A 26,509-nucleotide genomic window follows, 5' to 3' on the forward strand; every position below is an offset into this window, starting at 1 on the left:
GGGAGTCCAGCTGCTGGAGGGCCAAAGTAGATACCTCTTCAAGCACTAGGCCCAGGGAGGAGGCCTGGTTATTTTGGTCTAGGGGCTGTACATCCTGGAGGCAAGTAAATAAAGCCAGCCTCAATATGGCCAGGACAGACTAGACAGATGATTGCAGTGAGGAAGGAAGGGAAGATTTAGAGGGAGAAATTGTGAAGGACATTGCTAAGAGTCACCCAAGGACATCTGATATTTCAGCCAACACTGCATCCACACCCTTTGCCTGGAAACAGTGCCTCAGTTTTCCTTTGGGAAGTGGCCTCTTTCTGGGATACTCAGTACATTTGGTTGGGCAAGGCTGACTCCACCCCTTCCCACTATAGGACGCAGGGAATCCAGGCAGGGCCAGTCAGAAGATGCTATCCTACTATTAAGTATTGATCCAAAGGATACAAACACACAGATTCAATGGGACATATGCACCCCAATGTTTATAGCAGCATTAGCAACAATAGACAAATGATGAAGAGAGCCCAAATGTCCACCAACGGATGAATGGATAAAGAAAATGCGGTACACACACACACACACACACACACACACTGGAATATTACTCAGCCATCAAAAACAATGAAATCTTGCCATTTGCAACAACGTGGATGGAACTAGCAAAAATAAGTCAATCAGAGAAAAACAAATACCATATGATTTCACTCATATGTGGAATTTAAGAAACACAACAGATGAGCATGGGGAAAAGAGAGGAGAGGGAAACACACCGCAAGAGACTCTTAATGATAGAGAACAAATTGAGGGTTGACAGAGGAGGTGGGTGGGGGATGGGCTAGATGCGCTATGGGTATTGAGGGCACCTGAACACTGGGTATTGTATGTAAGCGATGAATCACTGAAGTCTACTCCTGAAACCAATATTGCACTGTATGTTAACGAAAATTTAAATTAGAAAAAAAAGATGTTATCCTTCCTCCTCATCAGGGATCAATAATGAGCACACTGCCTAACATTCTATAAGCTACTGGATTCAGCCACACCTGACTCAAGACCCATCCCACTCTTTCGTTTATGCTTTTAGAAGGGTACACAGCTGACAAGATGTGTGTGTGTTGTGGGCTGGGCAGGTCTCACTACAATCTCCTCTTTATCCAGAGAATCTGGAGGTTTCATCTCCTGTAGACAGCCTTCTCGACCCCACAGGTGTTCTTACAGTTCTTACAGTGTTGCGGCCCCCCGCGTCCCATTACAGAGGCACATCCCCTCCCCTGCGTTCCTTGGTGTCAATTATATGTGACTGGTAGTTGACCAGCTGAAATCTGAACTCTTCACAGACATTTAACTTTTAAAATTAATTGTAAAGTTTTAACTGTTTTTCTTTTTGCATTTTCGTCGCAAACTTTTCCACAGGCCTTTATAAAGCTCCCAGGCTCCGCACCCTGTGCCCATCACGCCGGGACTAACGGACATGGCTGTGCAAGCTCCGGCCCTCGTGCAGGCGGGCGGGAGCGAGCAGGGCATCGCACGCAAGCGCGCGGGGGCGGGGCTGAGCCCCAGGCCTGCGCGTTGCCGCTCGGCCCTCCGGGAGGGGGCTGGGCAGAGCGGCGGCGAGCGCGCCGGAGGTGGCAGCCGGGCTAGCGGGACTTTGTGTTTCACAGACCCTGCTTCAGGCGCATCCTCTTGGAGCCGCCTCCCAAACCCCGCCGCTGCCAAGCGAGGCGCCCCCGAGTCGGCGGGACCAGACCCGCGGGATGGAGTGGGCCCGTCCCCACGGCCCTCAGGGGGCCCCGAGGAGACCACCGCGAGCTGCCTGACCCGCCGTCCTCGCCCAGGGGCCCATGGGCGCGTCCCCGCGGGCGGGCCGCAGACGTGAGAGCGGCGAGCGGCGGGGCCGCGGCGCCGAGGAGGACCGTGCTCGTGCCCGGCCCCGCGCAGGCCGCGCGCGCGCGCTCCCGCCGCAGCGCCGGCCGCGCCCGCCCCGCCTCTCCGCGCCGGCCCTGGAGCCCGGTCCGCGAGCGGCGGCGGCGGCGGCCGGAGGGACGATGAGCGGCGCGGCGCGGGCGGGCCCGGCCCGGCTCGCCGCGCTCGCTCTGCTGACCTGCAGCCTGTGGCCGGCGCGGGCGGACAACGCGAGCCAGGAGTACTACACGGCGCTCATCAACGTGACGGTGCAGGAGCCCGGCCGCGGCGCCCCGCTCACGTTCCGCATCGACCGCGGGCGCTACGGGCTCGACTCGCCCAAGGCCGAGGTCCGCGGCCAGGTGCTGGCACCGCTGCCCATCCACGGAGGTGAGTGCCGGGGCGCGGAGAGAAGGAGCCGGCGCGGGGGCGGGCGGCGGCCCCCGGGAGCCGGGGCGCGGGGGCGGCGGGCTCAGCGCCCCCACCCACCCCGGCCGGACTCGCAGCTCCGCTCCGCTCGGCCGGCGGCCCCGGGGTCCAGGTTTCCGTCGTGTGCAGCCCGGCCTGCCCACGGGTGGGAATGAGGCTCCAGACGCTTTTTTTGGGGGGGGGTGGGGGTGGGGGGTTCCTCTTCTCTTAGGAAGACTTAGAAAACGTTCCTTTTCGTTTAGGTAGCTTGTTTACAGGAGGGCATGGGTCTGCGAGTTTGCAGGGACAGTTCAGACAAAGGAGGTGGTGGAAGAGCGCAAAACTAATTCATGGTGGAGGAGGTCTTAACCTGCATTTCGGAATCGGCAGGTTTGTTCCCGAAATCCCAGACTTAACGCTGAATTAGATCTCGAAGGATGAAGGCCCTTTTCTAACGTAAAAACGTGCCGTTTTTCTTAAGTGGCAAGTGGGAGGAGGTTGGTAGAGGAAAATGGGCATCTTCCCTGTTGCTTTTGGCTCCTGTTCTGCCCCAGTAGTTTTTACTGTAATTTGACGCCTGAAAATCTCACATTATGAAGAATCTGATACCAATTGGAACTAGTAGCCAAGTTTTCAGGGCATGGGTGCTGACCGAAGGGGAAATAGATAAAATTTTCAAGAATTGTCTTTGAAGCCATTTGGCGTATGCTCATGCTTTCCTATAAACACTGGCTCCGTTTAGTTATTTGTATAAAAACGTACATTTGTATAAATTACTGGTCATGTTTTAAAGGAACCTTTTTTTCCTTTTGATATTTTTTGGGGGGTTTTGTTTTTTGTTTTTTTGCCCACTGCGAACTTTTTGGAAAATGTCTGCTATCTTCTCCACCCCCGCACTCATCCTGAGAATGCTGAGAGTGGATTTTTTTTTAAGCTGCTATTCATGTTAAGATGACCTAAACAAGGCAGTCTAAATAAGGTAATGATGTTTGTTTTTATACTCTAAAATATTAAAACATCATGCCTCTTCTGAGATCTGTGTGTGCTAAAGTGCTAAGCTGTCTGTGTACTGAGGAAAAAGAATCACGTGGGTCTTTCACTCTAGTTTGCCCCCAATTTAGAAGTGCCTTGTAAAAGTTCATTTTTACACCGACGGTCAGGTGCTTAAAGTGCATTCTCATCTCCACTTTGTTAAAAATGGCAGTTAGGGTCCCAGCTTGCGGGCAGAAACAACTTTGGTCTTTGGTTCATTTAGTAAATATTTGTGTGCCTGTTCTGTGCCAGTCACTGTAGTTGGATCACATAATGTTGCCAAACTATGGCACTAACAATGGTAGCCTATTTTCTGGTGCGGAGAACCGTGAGGGTCACGTGGAAGGGGAGGAAGAGGAAGAGAGAGAGGCAAGCTGTTCTGGAGCAAGAGTTGGCCCCGTGCAGGGTTTTGAAATAACTTGGTTTGTCTTTAGGGCTTGGTTCCCTAGGGCACCCCAAATCCACGATATTCACTTTAGATTCTTGCCTCCAAAGGGTCTCATGTTGTAAAACTACTTGTTGCTTGCTTGTCATCCCCAAACAAAAGCCCGGTCTTTGAGAACTCTTGTTGTAGGTGTTTGAACAGAAGAGTATTGGGAACTAACATGCAACTGATGTGTAGAGGAAGGTTAGTCCTGTTTCCTTATCCCTGGGGAGGTAGCATCACTGTACAAGTAAAGGTTCTGAGTTGTGCTGTGCATATGCCATGTGACACCAGGAGAGCATTGCGTAACCCTGGGAAAGTAAATTGGCCACATAACCTCAGTGTCCTCCACAAAATGGAATGATGACATATTTACCTCGTAAGATTGTTGACAGGTGTGAATGGTCCCTGCATTCTTAAAACGAGACTTGTCAACCTGAATGAATGTCTAAATTGGTGAGGTTTTAGACACCCCTCAATGTGAACACGTCAAGGCAGTGTGTGAACGCTGAGTCTGGGGTCGGTTCCCTTCAGTGTCTGTCTTCTCTTCCTATTCTCCATTCTCTAGGAGCTCATTTTCTATTTGCACAACATGAGATTGCTGCATGTTTTCTCATGGTGTGAGTGGTGAGGTCCTACAGGTGGTTTGAGTCTGACTTCCTACTGAAGGGTCTGCACACAAAGGTGCTTTCAGTTCAGCAAATACTAATTGAAATCCTGTGTACCACTGGAGAGGTGGTGGGGCAACAGCAGTGAACAAAACAGATGAAAATTCCTCTTCTTCCTGAAGTGCTAGTTAGGGCCTTTATACATCCGTATACCTGTAAATCATGAAATCCAGGACATTTTCCTACTTTTGCAGCAGGAACTTGGGAATGTATCTTAAAAACAACAATGGTGGTATAAGTCTGTTACGATTACTTGCGTTACATCCATTATACCTCAGTTAAAAAAAAGTGGCTATTCTTGATTTAGTGAATTTCAAAATTTTATATTTTAATAAAAAATATTACAGTTCTTATGACCTTTTATGCTCTTATAATTTTGAATTGAAGAGAATCTTAGCGTGTTTATTGAGGACTTCCTGTGTGTTGACAGTAAACAAAGTAATGTTCAAATTACAAAGCAAAAAATGTTACGAGATGGGAATTCCTGGCAGAAGTAGCTGGGCCCAATAGACGTGAAAATTTTTTTTCTTTATCTTTTTTTTTTTTTGAGCAGGCTCTACACCCAGTGTGGGGCTTGAACTCACAACCCTGGGATCAAGAGTTACATAATCTACCAACTAAGCCAACCAGGCACCCCTAGATGTGAAATTAACAAAGGTGCATTTTTGAGGATAAGTGTTTGGTAGTAACGAATATAAAGACAAAATAATTTCACATTTTCCTAGAGCTTAACATGATGACTCATTTTAAATCTCTGACTTGGTTTGTGAAATATTAGAAACCTTTCTTATTTTGTAGTGCTACTATCAATTAGACATGCATGAATAACTGAATGAAATTTATTTATTCTACACCTTTAAAGGGCAAATAGACAGCTTTTTCTTTAGATTCTTTGGTGTTTTAAAAGTACATTTTTAGAAAGTGTTAAACTTTATAAAACAATAAGTGTTGTACTTTGAAAACGTATTCTTTGTCACTAAATAGGATGCAGATTGAATAGAATGGAGATTCATTTGTTTGGTGTTAACAGATTTCATATGTTTACTGATAATTCATTTTTAGGAATGGGCCTTTGAAGGAACATATCTTGTATTTATTTGCAGATTACAGTTGCTTACTCAAAGGGTGAGCTTAGAACTAGAAACAAATGTAAACTAGCTAGTACCTACTGGGGAGCAGACATTGTAAATGTGCTCTGTGTTTGTGCACACTAACTTTTTGTCTGAGCCTGGAGTGGGGGTTGGGCAGGAGAAGGACCAGTGTTGATGATGTCATTGTATATGCAGATGTGCTGGTGGGAAGAATCTGGTATCAGCCACTTTTTGCTTTGCATAGAAATTTTGAGGATTGGATGTTATAGCCTTAACAGTTTTACCAAATGATCAACTTTTGTGGGGAAGGGGGGCATCTTGCTGACCGTATGGATACAAAAAAAAAAAAAAAAGCAAAACAGGTTTTTAGGTTTAAGAAAGTGGTTCTTTTGGATGAATCCATTAAACCTGAACATGGTTTTTTAAATTCTGATGAAGAGTAAAGGATATTGATGTGGAAAAAAGACCTTGGATGAAAGCCATCATGTAATGTTAGAATTCATAATGGCAAAGGCAAGGACTACTAGATATAGAGATTTCAAAATATTCAGAGAAATAGTAGGTATGATTCTGGGAACAGGGACTCTGAAAGGAAAGAGAATTCAAAAGGAGCTGGAGGTTCTAAAAACCAGATCTTAACATAAATAAGCAAGCAGATAAAGGAGATATATACAATATATTTATATTGAATTTTACAATTGAGAAAATGGTTTCACACACTGTATTTTTCCTTCACTTTTGGATGATCCATTGGCATATAAATATTTGAATATTTTTAAAAACAACATTTGACCTTCCCACCAAATATTCTTCTGTTACCATCCCATCCTCTATTTCTCTTAATGGCAAAGCTTCCCATAAGGGTTGTGTTCATATTTGCTGCCTTCAGTTTTTCCTTCTGCTCTTCTTCACATTGTGAAGATCTTTGATTGCTGTGCCAGTGATTTTGGTAAAGACATGGCATATTTAAATGATCTCTTTGACCTGCTGAATCCCTAGGATCTCAGTGTGTGGAATGGTGGGTTGAGACTAAGAAAAAAAGTGAATAGGAATAAATACATAGCCCCGAATTGGGGTGTAAAAAAACCCCACCTGCATTAAAAGGAGTTGAAGGGAGATAAAGCTTAGCTGCCTGTTGCAGGACAGACCCTCTCTAGTCGTCTTGAATTTGGGTGTCCGGTTCCTGGGCAGCACTGGTCCTGCTTCATGAGGCCAGATACACCTCTCGTTTATGTTTGATTCTGAATGTGAGTTTTAAAAGATGGACAAACCGGGGCGCCTGGGTGGCTTGGTCGGTTAAGCGTCCGACTTCGGCTCGGGTCATGATCTCGCAGTCGTGAGTTCGAGCCCTGTGTCGGGCTCTGTGCTGACAGCTCAGAGCCTGGAACCTGTTTCGGATTCTGTGTCTCCGTCTCTCTCTGCTCCTCCCCTGTTCATGCTCTGTCTCTCTCTGTCTCAAAGATAAATAAACGTTTAAAAAAAAAAAAAAAAGATGGACAAACCACAGAGCACTGTTTGAACGTTATAAAAGAAAAATCCTTCATTTGAAGGAAGGTTAGATTAAATGACTTCTAAGTTTCCTCCACCTTGATTGAAGTGTGACTATAAAGTGGTAGGACAAATCTTATTTTTTATTTTTAGAGAATGTGCATGAGCAGGGGAGGGGCAGAGGCAGAGAAAGAGAGAAAAACTGAGACTATCCCGAGCTGGCTCCATGCTCTCAGCACAGAGCCCGATGCAGGGCTCCCTCCATCCCACAATCCTGGGATCTTGACCTGAGCCGAAATCAAGTCAGACACTCAACTGACAGAGTCGTCCAGGCACCCAAGGACAGTTCTTTTTGTCTTTTCAAACCAGTCACATCACCGTATGTTTATCCGTTGTGTGTACATATATGCACACACATATTGTGCAGCAGTGAAAACAAATTGAAATACTTAGCATTTATTTTGTAAGATTTATTTTGTAAGATCTTTTTGATTGATCAATTTTAAAAAGATGTGCAGTGTATCAAATCTTTGTCTTTTCTAGATAGACTTGAATTTTGACCACAATTGAAAGTTCTTTTGAGGCCATTCTTTTTTATGTGCTTTTGAACTCTCTCTTTAGATATTTTTCAAGAGAGAAGTCTAGTAGTGTCTTAGGCCATCTGTGGGATGAATGGGTAGTCCCCAGAGCATATTCTTTTGAGTATTTAAGTATATGGTAGTCTTGACTTACTTGCAAAATGAAACTGTTTTTCAGGACCATCAACATTTGCTTGTTTTATCATCCTTATATTATGCACTAGACATTTATTATTTTCTATGAATTGTTGCAAATGCAGCTTCGTTTACTGTTGGAAGCAGTTTTAAGTAAAACAAAGGGAGCTCTTCAAATGCAAAGCAGCATAAGTAAAAAAAAAAAAAAGTAGTAAGTACCTACTCTGTGCTTCAGTTGTACAAGTGCTATAGTTTGTGCAGAAGGCGCTGTATGCACTGCCCGCCTAGGAGGGCCTTGTCTGGATGGCACAAACAGAACATACCATTGTAGAAGATGGTGCAGGCTGTTTTGGTGGAGGTTGTTCTAAAGCAGGCGTCTGCAGACTACACCCAGGGGGCCAGCCACCTGTTACTTTACACAGTTATGGAATACAGCTATAACCGTTTGTTCACATGTCTTTGGCTGCTTTTGAACTGAGTGGTTGTGACAGAGGAGTCTATGTGGCCTGCAAGCCTAGGCTACTTACTCTCTGGCGCTTTAAGAAAATGTTTGACGATCTTTGTGCCAAAAGTTCATTTCTACCTTAGTTTTTCCCCGTTGAAAACTGTGTTATGGATTTATGGCTGAGAGTTTGATTTCTACATTGCCACAAACTGTGAGCTCCTGGCAGTTAGGGACAATGTCTTCCTTGTTTCAGTCCAGCACCTAGGACTGTGCCTGGCACTAGCAAGCCACTGGAATCTGTGATTGCATTCAGTCTAGCGGTGTTGGGTCTGGTAGTGAAACTGATGGCAGGCTTTGTAGGAAGGTGTTGGGGGCAGGGGTGGGAGTGGGGGGGGGGGCTTGATGGACAGAGTATACTGTAGGGCCTCTGTTAGTGTGCTGCGTTGTGAATTGCATGAAGACCAGAAAAGTGGAAAATGACTTGGACTTGTAGTCTAGAAGAGTTTCATTGAAAATGTGGAAATTCGAAGTCAAGCTTGGTTAGTTCTGTTTCTAGCCATAATTGAGTAAAAGGGACCAGTTCACTTCCCCACCTTAAATGACTAGAAAACATGACAAAGTTATGAAACAGCAGTTTTAGAAATAGGTCAACAAAGAGTACAGGACAGTGATCCCTGAGAGAAAGGAAATAAACAGTGGAGCTGTATGACTGCCCCAGCTTACTTACGGCCTGGAGAGTTGCCATGTTGCAGTGCAAGGAAGGGGAATCCAGAGGGAACCTGGTGTTGCCGAAACAGAGTTCAGAGCTCTAGGAGGCCCAGGCAGTTTGAACGGACTTGAATATGCAAGGAGGTAAAATACGAGAGAGGAGGGAGTCGCGCAGGGAATGAACTCTGGAGAGCCGTGAGGGGTCCTCACGGGTCTTTGGCCAGAGTACTGATCTGCACATTTTATGAAGAACTGTCAGAAATTAGCAGGGGGAATTCTTGGAGTTCCCACAGGGCTTGGAATAGTTCATACTCTTACTGATCAGTGTAGGGAGACTGCGTAATGCACGCGAGGCCGAATCAGCCCTAAATAAAAGCCTGTTCTGGACTCTACTTAACAAAGCTTAGGAGCGAACTTGAAAAGGATCAGACTGATTCCAAGTAACTGGTCCAGAACAAAGCTCGACAATATTGAAAGGGATGCAGTGACATCTGGATCCCAAAAACATAAAATCTAAGACCAACATCCAGTCAGAAATTACTGGGCATGCTAAGAAACAGGAAACTATGACCCATAACCAGGCAAAAATAGGCAGTAGCAACAGGCCCAGAAATGGAACAAATGCTAGAGTTGCAGATAAGGGTGTTAAAACAGCTATTGTAGAGATAGCTTGTTTAAGGAGGTAAAAGAAAATAACATGCTGAGGAGGGAAATGGATATAGAAGAGACCCACATCAGATGTCTAGCCATGAACTCAGACTTGAGAAAGTGTAGGATTTCTGTTGATGAAGGAAAGAAGAACACACTGAGAGAGTGTTTCCTGCTTTGGTGCTCTTGGTTTACCCCAGGCAGTGAGGTACTTAACACATATTGTTTCACGTATTGTGGGCCGAGAAGGGTGCCAAGAACTGTACTATACATGGACTGTCATTTAATAACAGCCCTAAGTGGTACCGTGTCCTCATTTTGTGGATGTGAATTCAGGCTTCTCCAGTCTCTCACTTAGTGTCTTTTTTCTTGAGAGCCCTCTATACAATTGGAACTTATATATCTGGTTTGTTTGTTTATGAGGGCGGGGATGCTGTTGCTGTGTCTACTCGTGTGTACACAGTGCTTGGCGTGGCACCTGGAACATAGTAGGGTGGCACTGGTTATTAGTGTTGGGTGAATGAAAGCAGGAGAGGTAACCTACCAGCTGTATAGCCGTCGGGATTCAGCAGAGCTGGGATGTGTTGGAGGTCTGTCTGACTGCAGCATCCATACTTTAACCACTTTTTTGTACTGCTTCCCTAGTGGGTTTAATAAATTATGATACATCCACTCAGTGGAAAGTTACACAGCCATTAAAGGGGATTGTGAAAGCAAGGTATATCCTACAAAAATAAACATATAGTGATTGAACTGTGACTGTGTTAAATTTGTTTACAGTGGATTAAGACTCAGAGTAATGTGCAAAAATAAAAATGATTGTGTTCTATTGATTGGATCATTGGGGGACATTTTTCGTTTTCTCTCTCTCTTTTTTTTTGAAATGGTTAATTTTCCGTACACAACCTTCATAGGGGAAAAGTCATACTTCCCGAAGGGAACAAGTAAGTGTGTACAGGTTGGGTGTTTGTTTATTCCCAAAACTTAAAAAAAAAAAAAAAAAAAAAAAAAAAAAAAGAGTGAATTCCAAGCCATGGTCAGAGCAGGAAACTGGAAGATACTAGACATAACATTTAAAGGACATGTTTTTCCCTAGTAAGAGAAGAGGAACTCCAAGACCAGGGACAGTTGGTCCAATTGTGAAACAACTAAAATGTGACACAGTTGTGAGCAGTTAGCAGATCCTAGAAAGGGAAGTGGAATCCAAACACAGGCCGTTCTGTAACATTTTTATAATGATGATATTAGTGCTTTAGTGGTTTTGTTGGTTTTCAGTGTTTAAGATCAATCTGTAGTTAAAGTGTGGAAGGCCCTATTGGTTGCAGAAGAAAGAGAAAGCAAACATTTCGACCTAAGCATCTGTAACTATAAATAGATGACAAAGGTAGAGAAATGGAAGAGAGAAAAGACATGTCAGGAGCTGGTAAGGGCCAGTGACTTCATCTCACTGGGTGAGCATTCAGGAGGTCGGCTGTAGTTGCAGACACTGGGAAGGTTGAACCACAGAGGAAAATAATGAAACAATGAAATCAGGGAAGAGGGAAAATGGAGAAGCCTAAATGAGCAGAATCTTGATTTGTAGCCTCATAAATCTGCAGATAATGTCTTACATTGACAAACCAGGAAACAATGGCGATGAGCCTTTGTGGAACTGTAGAAGGTGACCACTAGAAGAACTAAAAACAGGGTTGTTTGGGGGACCTAGGACAATGGAGTGAATGGGACAGGTATACTTCACTGTAAGCCATTGGGTGAAGTTTGTCTTTTCTGTGTGTGTACAGTAAGCTTCCCACTCATTCCCCCATCCACACTGCAAATGAATTCTGTGCCCACCCCTTTCTCTTTTGTGCAGAAGCTCCCTGCTTTCCCAGCATCTGAGGTCTTCTCCAACTATAGTGACTTATTATAAAATGTAGGGTTCTTTAGAAACTAAGCACTGTCTCCAGAGAGTTCCTGCTTAGTAGCCACTGATGGACCACGAAATCAGGAAACGCTACCATTGAATTAACTGCTTTTATTTTATAAACAGATCTAAGTCTATAGACCCTAAACTAATTTATGATAGTAGCTACTATGTTGGCTCATAGTGTTTCCCTTTCTTCTGGCAACTACCTTCCTCCTCAGTCAGTTGTGATAAGGCCTCAGCATTAATTGAATTCAGCATAGCATGACCCTGTCCTTTGGCTGATTTTGGATAGAGGAAGCTCTTTCAGCCCCCTCTGGCTTCTCACTTCTCTCCTTATTTGATGTAGAGTCCATGATTCTTCACATTAATCATCCCTTTTTCCTCTGTTCTGTATCACACTCACTTGGCAAAATGTCAATCCAGGGTGAACCACTACCATCCGTCTCTGTGCTTCCTGTCACCATGCAGTTGAATGTGGCTGGAGAAAATCTGAACAACGCAGCTGACCAGGGTTTGAGAACATAACATTTAAGCAGAAACAAGTGGGCACTTAACTATGCTCAGTAATACAAAAATATTTTTTTAAGTTTTTTATTTATTAAGTAATCTCTGCACCCAGCATGGGGCTCAAACCTATGACCCCAAGATCAAGCGTCACATGCTCTTCTGACTGAGCCAGCAGCCAGGTGCACCCCCAAAATACTCCTAAAGAAGTGGGACAACTCTAAGGCAACAGTTTTCTTTTTCTCCAATGCCCGCTGTTGTGTCTTCCTCTACTTTCAGCCTAGTCTTCCCTTGTGAGCCTAGAGTCACACATTCAACTCTGTCTGCATGGTATCTTCAACCTAAATGTCTCGAGGACATCTCCAGATATTTAGAAACCTCAGATGGAGCCTTTGATACATTTTTTTTTTTTGCCTTCCAGCCTGCTACCGCTGCTCCCTGATCCTCCCCATCTCAACAAATGACATCACCATCCACATTTAGGGTCATCTTTGCTTCTTCTCCTCACATTCCACATCTGATCTTCCCTCCACAGTTTACCTGCAGGATATACATATCTCTGTGTGACTTGTCATTTTCACTCCTGCCTTCTCAGTATGGGCAGCTTTCCCCTCTTACCCTGTCATGGTCTCTCCTTTTCTCTTAACTTCCATCAGTCTTTTCTCCCTACAGTAGCCAGGATAATCTTGAAGCTTCTACAGGAAATCGTAACACTCCTTGCTTAACCCCCTTCCGGGTCTTCTCATTATCCTCAGAATGGAAATCTGAGCTCCCTCCCTGTGGTCTCCTCCAGTGGCTCCAGCCACTTATCTCACCCCTGCTTACCATGCTGAAGCTATATAGCTTGATCATCAGTGATTCTCAAGTCAGCCACCCATCCGAAGCCTCAGCATTCCTATCCGATGATTGTACAGCTTAAGCTTGAACAAATGAATGACAGAAATCTATCACATTCATCTCTGGAAAGCAGTGTTAGAAAGTTTTTCATCTGGGGAAAAAACTTGGTTCAGATATTTGTAGGCAATAGTTAATTTCCTTGTTTGACTCAAGCCCTCTAACCTTTTGGTTTTATATCTCTGTTTCTTTTGATTGCTCTTAAGAATATGGTATCGTAGGGGTGCCTGGGTGGCTCAGTCGGTTAAGTGTCCAACTTCGGCTCAGGTCATGAACTCGCGGTTTGTGAGTTGGAGCCTTGCATTAGGCTCTGTGCTGACAGCTTGGAGCCCGGATTCTGTGTCTCCCTCTCTCTCTTCCCCTCCCCTGCTCATGCTTTGTCTCTCTCTGTCTCTCAAAAATAAATGTTAAAAAAAATTAAAAAAGAATATGGTATTGTAAACTTCAGAGTGTATTTGTCTGTCAGTATTCCACTTAAAGGATGCAGTGGGTTGAATAATGTCCCATAAAAGTTCATGTCCACCTGGAATCTGAGTGTGACCTTATTTGGAAATAGGATCTTGACAAATGTAAGTAGTTGAGGATCAAGATAAGATCATAGTAGTTTAGGATGGGCCCTAAATCCAATGTGGGTGTCCTTATAAGGAGAAGAGAGGACTCAGGCACACAGTGAAAAGAGCCACAGGAAGATAGAGGGAAACAGAGATCAGGGTTACACTGCCACAGCCAGGGAACACCAAGGTTTTCTGGGCCCCAGAAGCTAGGAGAGAGCCATGGGACTGTTTTCCTTTTGGAGCCTATGGAAGGAACCAAGACACCTTGATTTCAACTTCCAGCCTCCAGAACTGTGGGACAGTACATTTTCTGTTGTCTTAAGTCACCCAAGTTTGTGGTCATTTGTTATGGCAGGCTTAGGAAATGAATACAGAAGAAACCCAAAACTGAACACAGTAATGCATTTGGTTTCACCAAAGTAGAAGAGAGTAGAAGTGTTTTTTTTTTCCATCATGCTGGACACCTGCCGAGAGTCATATAAGTTATTTTGGTAGCCCTAATTACTGACTCATACTGAGCTTACTGTTGATTAAACCTTCTGAGTCTTTTCCAGAGGCTGCCCTAAGCTGTGTGATTTTATCTTCACTGGATGTAGCCTGTTCATTCAACCTTTCAAGATGTTTTTGGAATCCTGATTTGTCACTGCAGTCTTTACTCTTTCCAGCAGCTTTGTGTCACCAGTGAATGTGATGAGCATACCTTCTGTCTCTTCATTTAAGTCAGGTCATAACCTTCTGGACTTATGGATCCCCTTTAAGACTTTAATTAAGGCCATAGAGCTTTCTGCCAAAAAATAAAAATAAATTAAAAAAATTAAAAAATTAGGTAATAACAAAATTTTCAGGAAGGGTTAGAAGGTTCAGATACTTTTTGCAGTCCCAGGTGGTCCATAATCCCAGAGTTAAGAATCCCTGCTCTAAGTTATTGATAAAAGTATTGAAGAATGTTAATGAGCAGACCCTTGTAGTGTGTTGCTCAGAATCTTCTAAGATGGCATCGTTCCATTAATCAGCACTTTGGGGGTGTGGGCACTCCACAGAGTTTTCTAATTCACTTCGTTGACTTTGCCTTTGGTGCATATTTTTTAGTGTTATGATATCTTAAATGATGTAATCAAGTGTTTTGGTGGAAAAAAACAAAGACATCTTATTTACTCTCTTCCTGATTTGCTAGGTCAGGAGCTATGGCAAGGAAGGAAAAGAAGTGAATCTTCCATGGCTTAGCCATAGTGTGTTAGTTTTCCGTTGCCACTGTAACCAGTTACCACAAACTAGATGGCTTAAAAAAACACAGATTTATTGTCTTACAGTTCTGGAAGTGCAAAGCCCAAAATGGATCTCACTGGGCTACAATCAAGGCATTGGCAATCCTGCATTCCTTCCGGAGGTTCTATGGGAGAATCCATTTTCTTCACTTTCCCAGCTTCTGGAGGCTGCCTACATTCTTGCCCTTCCTCTCTTCAAAACCTGTAGTGAAGCATCTGCAAAGTGCTATTTGACTTCCTGCCTCTCTCTTCCACACCTAAAACCCCTCTGATTACCTTAGGCCCACCCTCACAGTCCAGGGTAATCTTTATTCTAAAGTCAGCTGAAGAGCAACCTGAATTGCCTCTTGCTGTGTAACCTAATGAATTCACAGGTCCCAGGGATTAGGATGGGGACATGCGGGGGGGGGGGGGGGGGGGGTGGGGAGCATCATTCTGCCTCCCATACATAACCAGCTTGTGCCAGCACCCCATTATTACAGCTTTCTCTTCTCAGTATCTACGTTATTCCTTTAATAATAACTTCTGAAATTTTGCCAAGGATCAGCAGTTTCCTAACACGTCCATAACTTGCACAGTGCATCTTCATCACTTTGTAAACATTGGAGTGCTATTTACACAGGTTACTTTTCTAATATCGTTCTGTGATTCCTCAATGACCACCGTCAGTGATGCTCTTTCTCATTTGTGTGTCACCAAACTGCGATTCATCTCGATCAGAAACCCAAAACTCAGGTGGGACAGCTGCTTCCATACTTACTCAGCAAATAATTATTAAATACCTACTGTATGGCAGGCAGGACAGGAAGTTCCTGCATGCCGTCTGAGGCAAGGTAAGTCAGCGCCTGTATATTGCATATATATTGTCTGGTGGTGCAAACAGACACTAAACAGATAATAACCCAAGTAATTGTTAATAATTCTTGGGGAGGGGTGCCTGGGTTGCTCAGTCGGTTAAGCATCTGGCTTTGGCTCAGGTCATGATCTCACAGTTCGTGGGGTTGAGCCCCATGTCAGGCTCTGTGCTGACAGCTCAGAGCCTGGAGCCTGCTTCAGATTCTATGACTCCCTCCCTCTGCCCCTCCCCCACTCATTCATATTCTCTGTCTCTCTCTCTCTCTCTCTCTCTCTCTCTCTCTCAAATAAATAAAGGCTTAAATAAATTTAGTAATTCTTGGGGAAAGTACCAGGATGTCAAGAGGGCATAAACGAGAGAGCTGACCTGGTCTAGGATACTCTGAAGAAATATTAATGCCTCATGAGACTAAAGCATGAGCAGATATTAAGATGGGCAGAGAAAGGAAGACCATTCCAGGCCAGGGAAGCCTATATGAAGACTAAACGGTACAAAAAAACCCTTAATGTGCTGGAGGAAATGAATGGAGGAATTTTGGAGGATAAGGGGGAGAGTGGTACACAGTAGAGGTGAAAAAGTGGGTCAGTACTTACTAGGCTGTGTTGGGATTTTTGACCGTGTCTCAAGAAGAATAAAACTTTTGAAGGGTTTCCTGGTTTGTTTAATGTTTAGTTATGGTAAAACACATAGAATACAAAAGTTACCATCTTAACCATTTTTAAGTGTACAGTTACATGGTTGTTGTACAACCAGATCTCCAGAACTCTTTGTTTTGCAGTGCTGTAACTCCCTGTTTCCCCCTCCACCAGTCCCTGGCAACCACCCTTCTGCTTTCTGTCTCTGAATTCGACTGCTCTAGGAATCTCAAAGAAGTGGAACCATACAGTATTTCATTTTGCGACTGACTTGTTTCACTTAGCATGATGTCCTCAAGGTCCATCCGTGTTGTAGCATGAGTCAGAATTCTGTTAAAGGTCTTAACCTGAGGAGTGAGATAACCATATTTTTTTGAATTAACGTTTTCGCTGTAACACACACAGAAAAATACGCAATCGTAAGTCTGCAGCTTGGTGAATTACCGTAGTGCACACACTGATATAACCCCAAACCTCGTCAAGAAAGTGAGTATAACCAGCTTCACAGAGTTCTCCAGAAGCCCCCTTTCAGTCACTCACCTCCTCCCTCCCTCCCCAGATTTTGAACACCACAGATTATGCCTGTTTAACTTTGTGTACCTAGATCATGGTACAATTTTTGTATATTCTTTTTTAAATTTTTTTTTATTTTTAAATTTTTTTTTCAACGTTTATTTATTTTTGGGACAGAGAGAGACAAAGCATGAACGGGGGAGGGGCAGAGAGAGAGGGAGACACAGAATCGGAAACAGGCTCCAGGCTCTGAGCCATCAGCCCAGAGCCCGACGCGGGGCTCGAACTCACGGACCGCGAGATCGTGACCTGGCTGAAGTCGGACGCTTAACCGACTGCGCCACCCAGGCGCCCCCAATTTTTGTGTATTCTTAAAAAAATTGTTTTTTAGTGTTTATTTATTTTAGAGACAGAACAGTAGCAGAGGAGGGGCAGAGAGAACTGGAGACAGAATCTTAAGCAGGCTGCAGGCTCTGAGCTGTCAGCACAGAGCCCAATGCGGGGCTCGAACCCACAAACCACGAGATCATGACCTGAGCCAAAGTCGGACATTTAACCGACTGAGCCACCCAGGTGCCCCTCTCCTTGTATATTCTTGTGACTAGTTTCTTTTGCTCACATCACTGATTTGTGAGGTGAACTCATGTTGCTCTATGTAGCAGTTTTGTCAGTGACCCAGTACATGAATATATCATGGTTTATCCATTCTGTTGATGGACACCAGGTTGCCTGCTTTGTGGCTGTTACAATTACTGCTGACATAAACACCTCCTACAAGTCTGGTTACACATGTAGCATTTTACTGGGTGTGCTTAGGAAGGGAATTACTACCTCCTGCTCAGTTTTCTTTCAGGCCCGGTTTGTCTAAGACAATTCATCATGCTTTCTCCAAAAATCTGTTCCTCCTCCGACGTTTGCTGTTTGAGTCAACAGCACCACCTTCTACCCAGTGTTATGCCAGAAACTCAGACATCTTCTTTAGACCCCCAGCCACCATACCTAATTACTTACCAACTCTTGTTGATCCAGATTCTTAAACATCTCTAAAATGTGTCCATGTCTCCCCACATCAACTGTAACTTATTCTAGTTTCTCATCTAGACTGTGGCTTCCTAACATGCTTCCCTGTGTGCACAATTACCTGCTCTAACCTGTTCCCTATAGTATGGGAGCACAGACTTTCTTGGTTGTGGATATACAGGTACCCCCAATATATGTTTTATACTTATGAATGTTGTACCACATTCTTGATGTTCTTTGGCATACTATCTTAAGGCCCAGCACTTGGCCTTCATTAGGCCACCCGCTGTAATAAATCTGTATTTCTAATAGTCTTCAGGTTAATTTCTAACTTTTTGGCTTTCTCTTACAAATCTGATTAGTTGGGTTTTGGAGTTTGGGGGGGGGTGTTTTTTGGTGTGTGTGTTTTTGGGTTTTTTGGGGGGTGGCTTTTTTTTTCTTTCTTTCTTTTTTTTTTTTTTTTTTTTTTTTTTTTTCCCTTTCAGGGTGGCTAAAAAAAGCTTGTACACCAGTAGAAATGTCAGTTCTGCCCATTGCCTTTACTTTGCAGTTTTTTTTTTTTTAAGGCATTTGTGTTATTTGATGAGGGATGATTTATTTAAAAGTAGATGGTCTCATCTGTAAATCCACATAATGCAGCTATTTGACAATACTGTGAAAGCAAACACACATGTGAGGGGAGTCACGGCTATCCTGTTTTCATTTGTGGGATCCTACTCAGGACACCTTCGGTACCATAGGAGACACACAGCATCTGGACATGGATTGAGAAAAGCAGCCAGTGTTAATCCATAAGGAAACATCGTAAAGCTTAATTTCTTATTCCCTATAACAGGATGATTTTCTTTTGTTAACTCAAGTAAACTTAGGTCAGTAGATACAAGATCAGTACACATACAAAAAAGTAAATTGTGCTTCTCTATGCCAGGAACAATCAATTAGAAAATAATTTTTTTTTTTTTAATTTTTTTTTCAACGTTTATTTTTATTTTTGGGACAGAGAGAGACAGAGCATGAACAGGGGAGTGGCAGAGAGAGAGGGAGACACAGAATCGGAAACAGGCTCCAGGCTCTGAGCCATCAGCCCAGAGCCCGACGCGGGGCTCGAACTCATGGACTGCGAGATCGTGACCTGGCTGAAGTCGGACGCTTCACCGACTGCGCCACCCAGGCGCCCCTAGAAAATAATTTTTAAAAAAATAGTATTTAAAATGGCATTGGCATTGAAAACTATAAAACATTGTCACAAGAAACTAAAGATCTAAATAAGTAGAAAGACATCCCATATTCATGGATCCAAAGACTTAATATTGTTCATATGGCAATACTCCCCAAATGACCTACAGGTTCAACATAACCCTAAGAAAATACCAGGGGGATTTTTGCACAGATTGACAAGCTGATTCCAAAATTCATGTGGACCCTGACTAGTCAACATGAAAAAGAACAAGATTAAAAGGATCACATTTCCTGATTTCAAAACCTAACTACAATACAGTGTAGTACTGGCATAGACCTACAGATTAGTGGAATAGAAGTGAGATCAATTGATTGTTTGCAAAGATGCCAAGACAATTCAGTGGGTGAAAAGAATAGTCTTTTCAGCAAAAGGTGCTGAGAAGACTGACTAGCCAATAGGACTGACAGGGAGAGAAAGGGAGCCAAAGAAATGTCCATTATCTTATAAGTTAAGTGGTTAGCTACCACTGACACTGCTAAGGAGAATGTTATGCCCAGGGCTGGAAAATTTCCTTTGCATTTGATGTAAAGCAAAGTGACCAGAAATTTGGAAGAAAGCAACTATATTATTGTGGGTTTTTTTTTTTTAAGTTCATTTATTTTAAGAGAGGGAAAGAGTACACAAGTGAGGGAGGAACAGAGAGGGGGGGGAGAGAGAATCCCAAGCAGGTTTCGTCCTGCCAGTGCCGATATGGGGCTCGAACCCACGAACCATGGGATCATGAGCCAAAATCAAGAGTCGGACGCTTAGCCAGCTGAGCCACCCAGGCACCCTGCAACTATATCATTTTTAAGTTTGCAAATCCTAGGGCAAAGAAAGCTGGGTAATTACATCTTAATGGGATGGAAGTTTTCTTGAAGAAACCAGCATGCATGCACAAGATATATTAAACAGCAGGTTTACTGAAATGAAATGGAAGTATGTAACAGAGAAACCTGTCTTAAAAATCAGCATATTTGCTTTCTGACAGTCTCCGCACCCATTTTCAATGTCCTTTAGCCTTACTGGGATGGTCTTATTCTCAGGTTGTTCTCCTTAATAGAAGAAACAAAAGCAAAAAGGTTTTGAAAATGTTTACATCCATTATTTTGTTGACCCTGAGCAGTAGGCATACTTCTTTTGTTTCTGTCATTATTTGCAATCTTTAACTCTGGACTTTTTAATTTTTGAAGATAATTTTCTGAGTCTGTACCGTCATCCTACATTTGCCTTTACAGCCCTTGTGTGAGCCTTTCTTAAACTTTATCTTGTGCATTCTTGCCGGTGTCTTCATTTTCTTTCTCATCAGGATGATTTGTAATTACCCAGCTATCTTTGCCCTGGGTTTTACAAACTCTGTGATAATGGGTTGCTTTCTTCCTAATTACTAGTCCCTTCACGTAATGGGTGTGTGTTAGGTTCTGGGTAGCAGTTTCCCCTGGTTCTCCCTAGCCATTATCGTGTTGGAGATGGAATGAATGCTAAGGCAGATCACGAACTTGTCAGATACTAATTTTAGCAGAACAAGATCTCTGCAGTTCTTTGGGTCGTTGGCACCCGTTTGGCCAGTTGATGTAGGTATATTGCCCCCATCAGAGTTTCTTTCCTGTCTCTTAGACACATTCTTGAGTTCTCTTCCGTTGGATTTCCCTATAGGACATCTGTTATCTTGATATAAAATAATCTGCTTCTCCTTTTTTTCCCCCTCTGAATAATAAATAGTTCCTTAGTAAAATATACTTTTCTATTGTTATGGGCCAGTCTCAGGACCCACTTCAACAAGGCTCATTGATTAGTTGTTATTTAAGGTGAACTTTAAAAATTTTTCTTATTACTTGTATTTATTTATGGACATCTCAGATTATGAAAACTTTAAATCTCCTGTTCCCATTTGTTTTCTCATGTGAGTAGTCTCCCACAATAGGCTTTTGTTCTTTTTTTCTCTGATTGTCCTCCATAGGGACTGTATGATTTTTTTTCGTGTTTCCTACCTCCTTCCTCAGCAGTGCTGTTATAGTCCATCATTTCTTTTTTTTCTATAGGGATGAGTCATTTCTTTTAACTCACATACCATTTATTCCAAGGTTAACAGAATCACACAACTAACACCTGTCAAATGCAAGGAATGGTGGGGAACTGTATGGATGAAACTTGCATAAAACAAGGACCCTAAGATGAAATGTTTTTGCTATAGGAGTTCTTTATATATCTTGCATATTAGCCCCTTATCAGATATTTTCTCCCATTCGAAAGGTTGCTTTTTCATTTTGTTGATGATGTTCCTAGCTGTGCAGCAGCTTTTGAGTTGGATGTAGTCCCACTTGTGTATGTTTGCTTTTGTCGCCTTTACTTTTGTTGTCAGATCCAAAAACTCATTGCCAAACTGATGTCAAGGAAATTACTGCCTGTGTTTTGTTCTAGTTTTATGGTTTCAGGTCGTATGTTCCAATCTTCAATCCATTTTGAGTTGCTTTTTGTGTTTGGTATAAGATAGAGTCCAGTTTCATTATTTCGCAAGTCACTATCCAGTTTTCCCAGCACTGCTTATCGAAGACACTGGGCCTCCCCTGTTGAACATTATAGGCTCCTTTGTTGTAAATTAATTGACCATGTATGTGTGGATTTCCGGGCTCTCTACTCGTTTCTGTTGATCTGTGTGTCTACTTTTATGCCAATACTATGCAGTTTTTATTAGTACAACTTTATAATATAGTTTGAAATTAGGAAGCATCATACTTATAGCTTTATTTGTCTTTCTCAAGATTGCTTTGGCTATTCATGGCCTTTTATGGTTCCATGCAAATTTTAGGGTTAATTCTATTTTTGTGAAAAATGCCCTTAGAATTTTGATGGAGATTGCACTGAATCTGTAGATTGCTTTGGTTACTATGGACATTTTAATGGTATTCTTCCACTCAGAATATCTTTGCATTTATTTGTTTCTTCTTTAGTTTCTTTTATCCATGTGTTATTAATTTCCAGTATATGGGTCTTTCACCTCCTTGGTTAAATTTATTCTTAGGTGTTTCATTCTTTTTGATGCAATTGTGAATGGTATTGTTTTCTTAATTTCTCTTTCTAATAATTCATTATTAGTGTATAGAAACACCACAGATTTGGGGTGCCTGGGTGGCGCAGTCGGTTAAGCGTCCGACTTCAGCCAGGTCACGATCTTGCAGTCCGTGAGTTCGAGCCCCGTGTCAGGCTCTGGGCTGATGGCTCAGAGCCTGGAGCCTGTTTCTGATTCTGTGTCTCCCTCTCTCTCTGCCCCTTCCCCATTCATGCTCTGTCTCTCTCTGTCCCAAAAATAAATAAACGTTGAAAAAAAAAATTAAAAAAAAAAAAAAAGAAACACCACAGATTTATCTGCGTTGATTTTGTATACTGTGACTTTACTGAATTTGTGCATTAGTTGTAATAATTTTTTGGTGGACTCTCCAGGGTTTTCTATATATAATGTCATGAGACCATATTACTTCTGGCTTTCAGATTTGGATGCCTCTTATTTTTTTCTTGTGTAGTTGCTCTGGCTAGGAGTCCTAGTACTATATTGTGAATAAAAGCAGTGAGAGTGGACATCTCCATCTTATTTCTGATCTTAAGGGAAAAGCTTTAGGATTTTCATTGTTGAATATGATAGTAGCTATGGGCTTGTCATATATGGCCTTCATTATGTTGAAGTACATTCCCTCTATACCAATTTTGTTGAGACTTTTTATCATAGATGTTGAATTTTGTCAAATGCTTATTCTGCATCTATTGAGATGATTATATGATCCTCCATTTCATTAATGTGGGGCATCACACTGAGTTGTGGAGGTGGAACCATTATTGTATCCCTGGAATAAATCCCACTTGATCATGACATGTGTTCCTTTTAATGTATTGTTGAATCCATCATTCCTAAGTTTGAAATTATCTTCCAGATAGTCCAGTCTTTGTTAACATTGCCATTGTGTCTGATGGCACAATACTAGAAGTATTGTACCAGAAGAAAGAAGCAATAAATAAAGCAAAAAAGGGGTGCTCCCACATTCTTTACTTTTTCTGCCCAAGGATTAATAATGCCTTCCAGTGTTGCTAGCTTTCAGTTATAAGATGAATAAGTTCTGGGGATCTTATGCACAGCATGGTGACCATACCTAATAATACTATGGTGAATACTTGATATTTGCTGAAAAGTAGATCTTAAGTGTTTTCACCAAACACAAAAAAATTAAAAGTAACTATATGAGGTGATGGATATATGAATTAGCTTGATTGTGGTAATTATTTCTCAGTGTATAGGTATATCAGATCATCATGTTGTACACTTTAAATATATATAGATTTTACTTACTATATCTCAGTAAAGCTGAGGGGGAAATAATGCCTTCGGATACTCCCCAGCCCTTGATGGTGTTCTTCCATCTCTCTGTGCCTCAGCAGTGTTGAGGTATAGTCAGTGGCTTTGCTCAGCCTTGGTGGGCTTTTTGGTGGCAGCCAAGAAAACTTAACACTCCATTTCATTTTGTCTCTTAATTGCCATTTCCTTGTTTGTCAACGGGGATTTCAGCCTATGTGTTTAGGTAAATGATGATGCTGTTAGGAATTCCTGGGAAGATCACATTTGAGGGGGGAAGATAATGAGTTTGAGATACTCAGTATTCATGGAGAAATGTCTAGCAAGCCATTCAAAATGACAGAATAAAGCATAAGAGAGAGGTTAGATTTGGACGGTATCCGTGTACACGTGATGGTTGAAGCCATGGGACTGGATGATATTGCCCGCTGAGAAAAGAGGGCCTAGGGCTGATTCTTGGTGAAACACCTCCAGCTAAGAGACTAGCAGTGGAAAAATGAGAAAGAGTAGGCAGCAAGGTAAGAGGAAAGTGTGATGGATAGGAGTAAAAAAAGAGAGCCTCGAAAAGACTTGTGCTCAATACTATAATGTTTCTGTGAAATGGGGAGTGACGTAGATTAAATAGTTTACATGTCTTTTATACTGTAGTACCACATCTGTGTGAAGATCTAGCCGCAATTTTTAGTTATTTCGATTTGTAGCATCTCTCTTCCATGAAGTATTTGTTGTATCAGTTGTAATAGAAATTATTTTTGAATATAACTTTGCAGGTAAAGTGATTTGTATTAGCCATCATTTAAAATTACTCCTAAGATGCTTTTTATTATGTCATGGAGAACATCCAGCAGATATATTTAAGTTGTGAGGATGTGAAAAATAATCAAAATCCATTTGAGATATACAGTAACTAAGTATAGAAGACAAATGATAATGGATAGCTATTGACAATTAAACTTGCTGACAGTTCAACTATGTATGACCCTTCTTGCAATGTTGATTGATATATCCAGCACTCTAGGTGTACAGAAGATAGCTCGTTGTTGCCTTCTTCTTATGACTTGTTGTAAAAATTTGTTTCTTTAGAGTAAATATAACCAAAGTAAAACTTGCCAATTAGAAGAAAAATAAGAAACACATTTATTTTATTTTTTAAAGATACTAGATTTGAAAGTAAAAAGTAGACACAATAACAGTTGAGAACCTATACAATTAAAAATTTTTTTAGCTCCTCAACATAAGAAGCAGAAGACAATGGAATAATATCTTCAAAGTGCTGAGAGAAAAGTAACTATCTAGAAATTTTTACTAATTAAACTGTCATTCAAAAATGGGATCATATGAAAGATGTTTTCAGATCTTAAAAGACAGGTTTACTTGAAAACCTGACTTTATCTTTAACAGATCCTCAATAAAAGAATATCAAAAGGATGTGTTCTTACTATTCTAATAAGGAAGAAGGAAATGAAACACACAAGGAATAAGTGAGATGTGAGGAGGACTGTGATGGTTAATTTTAAGTGTTACTTTACTGGGCCACGGGGATGCCCAGATAATTTGGTCAAACATTCTGGGTGTTTCTATGAGGGTGTTTTTAGATGAGATTAATTAACATTTAAGTTGATAGACTGAATAAAGCAGATCAAAGCAGATTTGACGCCCTCCAGTGTGGGTGGGCCTCATCCAGTTGAAGGCCTGAATGAAACAAAAGGGTTTATTTTCCTTCCAGTAAGAGAGGATTCCTCTTGCCTGACTACTTTCAAATTGGGGACTTGGCTTTTTCCTGCCTTTGGACTCAAACCGAAACATTACCTCTCCCTGGGTCTCAAGCTGCTTGACTTTGAACTGGAACCACATCATCACATCCACTCTCTAGCTTGCTGACTTACCCCGCAGATCTTAGAGGACTTGTCAGCCTCCATAATCACATGAGCTAATTCCTTATAATAAATCTCTTTACAAACACACACACATATCTTACTGGTCTGTTTCTCTGGAGATCCCAAACTAACATAAAGGCTGATAAGTATCTGTAGGTAACATTTAATAAACATTGACTGTATGAAACATTAAATATTAGGGATGGGATAATTAAAGCAAGGTAGAATTGGATGGTTGGTAATTACTCATAAGATGAAATGGGATGGTTGGAGCTGCATTCTGTAGTAGGTTGAATGGTGGCCTCCCAGAAGAGTTGTTCATGCCCCCGAACCTGTGAGTGTAGAAACCTTATTTGGAAAAATTACATTTGCAGATGTAATTAAATTAAGATCTTGAGATGAGAACATCCTGCATCACCCAAGTGGGCCTTAAGTCCAACAATAAGTATCTTTAGGGACAGAAATGAAGACACCATCACAGTAGAAAAGGCCATGTGAAGACAGGCAGAGATTGGAATAATGCGGCTGCAAGCCAGAGTCACCCAGGGCCACCAGAAGCTGGGAGAGGCAAGGAAGGTTCTCCGCTAAAGCCCTCGGAGAGAACATGATCCTGCCAGAACCCTGATTTCAGACTTCCGTCCTTCACAACTGTGCGAGAATAAATTTCTGCTGTGTAAGCCACCAATTTTGTAGGACTTGGTTGTGGTAACCCTATGAAATTGTTATTCAGGAAGAAAATAGAGATATTGGTTAAATATAAACTCTTTATCAGGTGTACAAGTTAACATTTTAAGAGTGACCTCTAAAAAGTAGAACTTGAGGGGGGCGCCTGGGTGGCTCAGTTGGTTAATTGTCCGACTCTTGATTTTGGTTCAGGTCACGATCTCAGGATTCCTGGGTTCAAGCCCCATGTCGGGCTCTGTGCAGACAGTGCAGAGCCTGCTTGGGATTCTATCTCTCTCTCTTCCACCCTCCCTCTCCCTCCCCGTTTCTCTCTTTCTCTGTTAAAAATAAACAAAATTTTTTTAAAAAATAAAAAGCAAAACTTGAATATATAAATGGAGGAAAAGAGGAGGAGCAGAGAAAACATGATCAGTGCATTCAGAATAGAGGGGAAAGTATAAAAAAAACTTAGGAATAACAGGATAAATGAGAACAAAGTAAAGTAATAGAAACGGATCCAAGTATATCATATAAGTAATATGAATTCACTAAACTTGGCAGCTGAGACTCCTTTTGCAGCCTAGTGAAAAAGAAAACCTTAGGCTGCTTCTCAGAATAGTGGTAAGTGCAAAAGTAAGTAGGATTAAAGGAAACCAAGTCTCCTGAAACAGTACCGGTATTCAAAATATTTGTGTGTCCTTATGATCATATTAAGTAACGGATCTAGTGTTGGGTCTGATCATCTT

General features: G+C 42.1%; 1 protein-coding gene across 4 annotated transcripts in view; it reads left to right on the forward strand.

Moving 5' to 3' along the window:
• The first annotated feature begins 1,936 nt into the window (after nucleotides 1-1,936).
• Nucleotides 1,937-26,509, forward strand: part of RNF130 (ring finger protein 130) — a 140,511-nt gene continuing 115,938 nt past the window's right edge. For 2 of the 4 annotated variants that reach the window (XM_043585335.1, XM_043585344.1), the window contains exon 1: nucleotides 1,980-2,280. In XM_043585335.1, the coding sequence (XP_043441270.1) occupies nucleotides 2,034-2,280 (247 nt within the window). In that variant the 5' untranslated portion in view covers nucleotides 1,980-2,033. Of the gene's footprint in view, nucleotides 2,281-2,633; nucleotides 2,689-26,509 lie in introns of those variants that run through there. The other 2 variants (XM_043585326.1, XM_043585354.1) reach the window with 2 other exon arrangements.

This window comes from Prionailurus bengalensis, chromosome A1 (assembly GCF_016509475.1).
Source record: "Prionailurus bengalensis isolate Pbe53 chromosome A1, Fcat_Pben_1.1_paternal_pri, whole genome shotgun sequence".
NCBI classification, from domain to species: domain Eukaryota; kingdom Metazoa; phylum Chordata; class Mammalia; order Carnivora; family Felidae; genus Prionailurus; species Prionailurus bengalensis.